The sequence below is a fragment of the Oculina patagonica genome, chromosome 13, assembly GCF_052425735.1.
Source record: "Oculina patagonica isolate OP01 chromosome 13, crgOcupat, whole genome shotgun sequence".
Lineage (NCBI taxonomy): Eukaryota > Metazoa > Cnidaria > Anthozoa > Scleractinia > Oculinidae > Oculina > Oculina patagonica.
In genome coordinates, this window is record NC_135770.1 from 16,037,881 (window position 1) to 16,045,987 (window position 8,107).

At 44.8% G+C, this 8,107-nt stretch overlaps 1 protein-coding gene across 1 annotated transcript; it reads left to right on the top strand.

Moving 5' to 3' along the window:
• Window positions 1–4,824: 4,824 nt before the first annotated feature.
• LOC144636968 (uncharacterized) lies at window positions 4,825–6,625 on the top strand. Its single transcript, XM_078496158.1, has 2 exons — window positions 4,825–5,614; window positions 5,718–6,625. Exons 1-2 carry the CDS (start codon window positions 4,825–4,827, stop codon window positions 6,623–6,625), a joined length of 1,698 nt encoding a protein of 565 aa, XP_078352284.1.
• Window positions 6,626–8,107: the final 1,482 nt, after the last annotated feature.

Here is an 8,107-nt window from a genome sequence, read left to right on the forward strand (position 1 = left end):
AAAAAAGACCCAACAAGAATCCAAAACAACCCATACCTGATTCTAAAGAGATGTTGAAGTGCTGTAAACACTGCGGAAAAAGTCACATCAAGCAACGCACTAAATGTCCCGCGTTTGGAAAGATTTGCAGTGCTTGCAAGAAGCCAAACCATTTTGCAGAAATGTACAAGAGTTCTCCCGGTAGAAATAGCCTACCACGGAACGGTGTTAACTTGGTAGACCCGGATTATTCATCCGAAGAAGGATTGCTTTCCGTAGCCTTTGACACGACTGAAGGAAATGTGTGTTGTGAAATAGAATTCCTAGTCCCAGTCTCCATTTAGAGCACGTGTTCGCCGGTCTATGGATTGCCTCGATTTTATGTAATAAAATCAGAGTTGTAGTTTGTACAGCCATGTTGAATGTGTTTACTCACATTTCATAGAATACTAAAGCATAACATGGTGTCAGAAGTGGGAGAATAATGAATCAACTCCCACCACCGAAGCCGCTATCATTCGAGGGAAATGTTGCAGAGAATTGGAGACGTTGGATTCAGCAATTCAGGCTTTTTCTCAACGCAACGGGCTTCGACAAGAAACCAGCGAAAGTACAGTGTTCGACCTTGTTAACAGTTGCCGGAGAGGAGGTGTTGGAAATCTTTAATACATTCGGTCTCAGCGATGAAGACAAGGTTAAGATGGATGTCGTGATCAAGAAATTCGAAGAATATTGCACGCCGAAGAAGAATGTAGCATACGAGCGACATGTGTTTAACACGAGGGCACAAGGAGCGACCGAAGGAATCGATGCTTACGTCACGGAACTGCGCAAGCTTGCAAGAAACTGTGAGTTTGGAGAATTGCATGATTCTATAATTCGTGATCATATTGTGTGTGGTATCAGAAGTAACGAGGTCAGGAAACGTCTTCTGCGAGAAAATGAAGAAGTCCAACACCTGACTCGTGTCTTATACAGGCCACAAGATGCCAGTGATGGGTAAAGCTACACTCAATGTGAAACTTAGAGGAAAGTCCCACCCTGTTGAATTTCAAATAATTGAGCATCCAGCCACTCCAGTAATTGGTCTTCAATGTATTGCCTCGATTTCATGTAATAAAATCAGAGTTATTGTTTGTACAGCCATGTTGAATGTGTTCACTCACATTTCACAGAATACTAAAGCATAACAATGCGCATACGGTCCACGAAGACAGCCTTCTCGAAAAGAAAATGTTTGCGACCATGGAAATCGCAGGGGAAAGTGTCCAAATGCAGATTGACACGGGTGCTTCGTGTAATGTTTTACCTCAGAAGTTTGTGCCGCCAGGAACAAACATTGTTGAGTCCGACCGTACTTTGAAGATGTACAGCAAGTCTACAATGCCTGTCTTAGGAACATGTCGAGTGAGCATGCGCAACCCGAAGAACAACAAGAAATACAATGTTGAATTTGTTGTTGTGAAAGGCGATTACACACCGCTGATTGGATCTCGCGCTTCTCAGCAAATGAATCTAGTAACAGTGCAGCAAGAGAACATTCAGCAAGTCACCACTAACACTGCAAGCCTTACCCTGGATCAAGTAAAAGAAGAGTTTGGAGACGTGTTCAAAGGACAGGGCTGCATGGAAGGAAAACTTCACCTCGAAATTGACAAGACAGTTACACCAGTAATCAATCCACCTCGCCGAGTTCCATTTGCACTCAAGGATAAATTGAAGTCGGAACTTGATCGCCTGGAGGAACTGCAAATGATTCGCAAAGTAGAAGAGCCTACCGACTGGGTGTCAAGTCTCGTACTGGTTGAAAAGCCCAATGGAAAATTGAGAGTCTGCATTGACCCGGTCCACCTGAATCAAGCACTGAAGCGGTTACACTATCCTTTACCTGTCATAGAAGATGTTACTTTCTGATCTTGCTGATGTCAAAGTCTTCAGCAAAGCAGACCTCAAGGATGGTTTCCTTCATGTTGAGCTCGATGACGAGTCAAGCTTGCTGACGACATTCCAGACGCCATGGGGACGTTTCTGTTGGAAACGTATGCCATTTGGAATCTCACCTGCCCCTGAGCTGTTTCAACAAAAGCTTGATCAGAATTTAGAAGGGCTACCTGGTGTACACAGAATCTTTGACGACCTGCTGATTACAGGAAAGGGTGCTGCCCTGTCAGAAGCATCACTTGACCATGATAAGAACTTAAGAAGCCTCTTGAAAGGATGCTAAGAAAGGAACATTAAGCTCAATAGAGAGAAGTTTGAGTTTAAATGCCCCCAAATTCCATTTATCGGTCACTTGTTAACCAGTGAAGGATTGAAACCTGATCCGAAGAAAGTCGAAGCTATCTGCAGTATGCCAAAGCCTGAAGATGTCCAAGCCGTACAGCGCTTTGTGAACACAATCAAGTACCTCTCTAGGTTCCTAGAAGACCTGTCTGAGATGTCTGAGCCCCTCCGCAGACTTATACATAAAGATGTTCCCTGGGAGTGGTCTCAAGAGCAAGAAGAAGCCTTTGCGAAGATTAAAAAAGCTGTCTCTTCCGCTCCAGTCTTGAAGTTTTTCACTCCAAATGCACCTACTGAAGGAGGAGGAGACGCGTCAGAGAAAGGAATTGGCTTCGTGCTTATGCAACAAGGTCAGCCTGTAACCTATGCTAGCAGAGCTCTCACGAAAGCTGAACAAAACTACTCGCAGATTGAGAAGGAGCTACTCGCCCAAGTATTTGGCATGGAAAAAAACCATCAGTACGTTTATGGCCGGAAAGTTACTCTGTGGACAGACCACAAGCCTTTGGAGATGATTGCTAAGAAACCCCTTGCCGCTGCTCCAAAACGGCTACAACGTATTATGTTGCGGCTAATGCAGTACGATGTAGAAATAAAGTACAAGCGTGGCCCAGAGTTGTATCTTGCCGATACTCTTTCCAGAGCATACCTACCTCAGGAACACCTTCCAGGAAAGGCAGATCAAGAAGTAGAAAGAATCCACTCTGTGAATTTCTTGTCAGTGTCTGAGCCACAAATCCAAGAAATGCGTGAAGAAACTGCCAAAGATCCTGTCCTGCAGTCTCTGAAAGCGGTAATTTTGAATGGATGGCCCAACCAAAGAGAAAGCCTACCTGGCTGCTCAAGATGGTGTTATTTTTAAGGGTCCAAAGTGCGCCATCCCAATGAGTCTGAGACCCAAGATTAAAGAGAAGCTCCATCGATCCCATATCGGTATTCAAGGTTGCTTGAGAAGGGCACGTGAAGTTGTCTATTTGCCCAACATGAACAGAGAACTGGAAGAATTTATCTCAAAGTGTGAAACCTGCAACACCTTCCAGCCTGCGCAACAGAACGAGCCTCTAATTTGCCATGAAGTTCCACAACGCCCCTGGGAAAAAGTTGGCTGCGACATATTCACATGCAATAACCGTGATTATCTGTGTACAGTTGACTATTTCTCGGATTTCTTCGAGATCGACGAGCTACACAAGGCAAAGACCGGAGCTGCAGTGATTGGAAAGCTGAAGAAACGTTTCGCCACCCATGGAATTCCTGATACATTCCACAGAGACAACGGTCCACCTTTCAATTCAAACGAATTTTCAGCTTTTGCCGCTATGTATGAGTTTGAACACGTGACCAGTTCACCGGAGTATCCGCAAAGCAACGGCAAAGTCGAGAATGCAGTAAAGACATCCAAGAATTTAATGAAGAAAGCTGCCAGTACCAACTCAGATTCCCAGCTTGCCCTACTGGACTGGCGGAACACTCCAACTGAGGGTATGCAGAGTTCACCCGCACAGCGAATGTTTGGCAGACGTACCTGAACCCTGCTGTCGACTTTAAGAGAACTCCTGGAACCCCAGCTAGTCAGAGACGTGAGAGAGAGAAAGCTACAAAGGAAAGAAGTTCAGACGCGCTATTTCAACCGAAATGCCAAAGAACTTCAAAGTCTTACCAATGGTGATGTTGTTCGCATGAAACCGCAAGCCTCAGATGGAAAGAACCAATGGATCAAGGCCAAAGTTGAACAACAAGTAGATGTCAGATCCTATGCTGTTAGAACAGAAGATGGCAGGTTATTCCGAAGAAATCGCAGACATCTTCGGCAGTCACAAGAACCGTTTATGTCTAAAGATGCTGATGTTGAGATTCCAAGTCCTATTCTGAACTGTCCACCAACCGAAAGCAACACAGAACCAGCACCAACAGAGAGTAGCACAGGGAACCAACACCCAGCAAGCAAACAGACCCAGGACCACAAGCCATCACGCCAGCGTCACCAGCTGAATGCCACAAGAGCAGTGCAGTTACTCGTAGCGGACGCTCTATCCGTCCCCCTAGCTACTTCGTTAGAACTTTGAGTATGTTTTCATTTACTACTCAGACATTTTTGATGGACATTTTTCTCTTTATAAGAGTGTTTATTTGTTCACTCTTCTGTTATAGTTTAGTTTCATTTCTAAAGAAGGAAAGGTGTAACGTTATCATGTCACGCAATCGCTTTATATCACGTGACTTGTGTTAGCCAATCGTGTGCGTTAAAATCCATGTGCTCGAGAGATTGACTTCACTTGTTAGTGTTGTTACAATAAGTAGTCTAGCGTGACATCGTGTCGTGTAGTTAGTCACGCATTCCAGTTGTAGTTGTATTACCATATTTGGTCAATAAAGACCGCTCCTTGTTCACGGACTAATGGCGTCCATATCTTGAAACATGGTGTCAGAGCAAAAGCGTATTTTACGTCGAACACGTTCGCTCTAACGGGCAAAAACGCTGTCAACGGAAAGTAGATGCTGTCCTCTTCTGTCGACCGTATTTAATTTTCACAGTGATACGTACGTCGAAAGTTTACGAAGATGCCAGCCACCGACCACGTGGAGTCGAGTTCGCAAGTTCCAGCGCCATCACAAGCTGTTCCTCAAGTAGCTGTTCCTCAAGTTTATCCGCACAATTTCCCGCTGCCACATGCAATGAAATGTCATGGAGATGTCGTCGGAAACTGGGATTTCTTCAAACAGCAGTGGAGTGATTACGAGATAGCAACTGGCCTCGACAAGCGAGAAGAATCGGTCCGCCTTGCGACCTTGAGATCTGCTATGGGCAGGGAATGTCTTCAAATATTTCTCAACCTAAACCTTACAGAGGAAGACAAAAAGAAAGTCGACAAATGTCTGGAAGCGCTGGAGAATTACTTCAAGCCCGGCAGAAATGTGGTGTACGAAAGGTACGTCTTTAATACGTGCGTGCAGCAAAACGAAGAATCCGTACAAAGTTATGTCACAAGATTGAGAAAGTTGGCCGCTTCTTGCGAATACGGCGAACTGACGGATGAGTTTATACGAGACAGATTAGTCATCGGCTTAAAGGACAAAGGAGATAAAGTCAGGTTGCTGAGAGAAAAGAAGCTGGATTTACAAAAAGCGATTCAAATGTGCACAACGAGTGAAGTCGTCTCGCGGCAAATGAAGAACATTCAAGGCGCCGAAGACAAGCAGACAGAAGAAGTTAGGAAGTTTAATGACAGAAAGAAAAAGCAAAAAAACCCTCATCGTAAGAAGGAAGAAGAAAAATCGTCCAAAGCGAAGAAGAATGAAGACGAGAAGACGAAACGTGAAAGCTCTGAAACCAAATGCAGATATTGTGGTCGTAAACAACGTCATGTAAGAAGAACGGAGTGTCCCACGTTCGGACAAACATGCAGCAAATGTCAAAATAAAGGTCATTTCGCGTCTGTGTGCATTTCTTCCAGAAAGAGTACACCAGGTGGAAGACAGCAATGAGTCAAGTTCAGATGAGAGCTGCCTGAGAGTTGAAACAGTATCCTTGGTTCAAACAAAGTCAAGACAGTGGTTTGCAGATATCACATTCTTCAATTCTGCTGAGGAAGAGTTCTCAACAACTTTGGCATGTCAACTCGACACCGGTGCTACCTGCAATGTACTATGCTTAGATGATCTTTCAGCCATTACACAGTTAGGAGACCCACCTATGAAAAACTCCACAGTCAAGTTGAAACTGTTTGGTGGTTCAACAATGAAGCCAGCTGGAGAATGCGACCTGCACATCAAGCACAATGGTACGAAACATGTTCTGAAGTTTCAAGTTATTCAAGACAAGTGCAAACCCTTGCTGTCAGCAGAAACTTGTGAGAAGTTACAGCTCATCCAGTTAAATGCCAGTGTTACGGATAGTGTTCACCAGCTAAATGACAGTGTTGTTCCAGAGCCTCTGTCAAAGGAAGAACTGATGAGCAAATTTCATGATGTTTTTAATGGGCTAGGACACATTGGCGATGCCAAGATAGTGGTTGATCAGAGTGTTGCACCAGTCCAACATTCACCTCGTCGTGTACCAGTAGCCTTACGGAAAGATGTAGAGAAGAAGATTCTGGAATTAGAAGAGAAAGGAATCATTACAAAAGCAGTGGAGCCCTCACAATGGATAAGCAGCATGGTGGTAGTAGCCAAGCCACAGAAGATTCGGATTTGCTTAGACCCAAAGGACTTAAACCGTGCTATTCAGCGTCCAAAGTTCCAAATGCCAACTCTTGAAGAACTTTTACCTGAACTTAGCAAAGCCAGAATAGAATCTTCAGTTCATTCGATGCAAAGGATGGATTTTATCAAGTCAGTCTCGATGAAGACAGTAGTAAATTAACTACTTTCTGGACACCCATGGGGAGATATCGATACTTGCGAATGCCCTTTGGAATAAGTCTTGCACCAGAAGTTTTTGAAAGTAAACTGCAAGAGTGCCTTGCTGACTTGCCTGGTGTGAAAGTCATCAGAGATGATATCCTGGTAGTTGGCTATGGGGAAAACGACTCAGAGGCGCAACGCGATCATGATCAGAATGTCATCCGCCTACTTGAAAGAGCAAGACAAGTGAACCTAAAGCTCAACAAGTCTAAAGTCAAGCTTCGACAAGCTGAAGTGAATTTATGGGCCATGTGATCTCGAAGGACGGGCTGAAGCCAGATCCAGACAAGGTCACCGCTATTAAGAACATGCCCAAACCGACATCCAAGTCTGAAGTACTCACCTTGCTTGGCTTTGTGAATTACCTCTCCAAGTTCTTGCCCAAGCTTTCAGATGTGTCTGCACCATTAAGAGAACTCACTGCCAACCAAGCTCAGTTCACATGGGCAAGACAACACGATGAAGCTTTTGTCGCTATCCAGCAGTTCGTTATCCAGCATCCAGTGCTGAAGTTCTATGACGTAGAAGAAGAAGTCACCATTCAGACAGATGCCAGCAACAAGGAGTTGGGAGCCGTACTGACTCAAAACGGACAACCTGTGGCCTTCGCGTCAAGAACCCTCTCTCCGACAGAGCAGAGATATGCGACCATAGAGAAAGAATGCCTGGCAATCGTCTTTGCCTGTGAAAGATTTAACCAATATCTGGCACGTAGAGAGAACATTTCAGTGGAGACAGATCACAAGCCTCTTGAGTCCATATTCAAGAAGTCGCTGTTGTCAGCACCTTGCCGTCTTCAGAGAATGTTACTCAGACTTCAGCGATACAATTTGTCGGTCAGTTACAAACCTGGTTCTCAGATGTTCTTGGCTGACCACTTGTCAAGAGCAGCACAGCATGAAATTACCATGCCAGAAGAGTCCTTCCAAGTGTTTTCCTTGGAGTTAGAGAGCCTAAACCCTATGCAAGCCCTGAAGGTAACTCCTGAGAGACTGGAGCAGTTACAGCGGTGTACTGGACAGGACGAAGCATTGCAAACCTTAAAGACCACAGTTCTGACTGGTTGGCCAATGCAAAAAAGAGCAAGTACCTGTCAACATCAGAGAATACTGGTCATATCGGGAAGAGTTAACAGTACACAATGGGATCCTGTTTAAAGGTTCAAGAGTGGTCATACCCTGTGTCATGAGACCCGAAGTCAAATCAAGAATACCGTCCAGCCATTTGGGAGTTGAAGCTTGTCTCCGCAAAGCTCGAGACACAGTCTTTTGGCCTAACATGAACGCAGAGGTACGGGACCTGATCAAGCAATGTTCCATCTGTAACGAATTTCAGGCCAAGAACCAGAAGCAACCTATGCAAAGTCATCAGATTCCAGATCGCCCTTGGAGCAGAGTTGCTGCCGATCAGTTCAAACTTCATGGCAAAGAGTACATTGTCC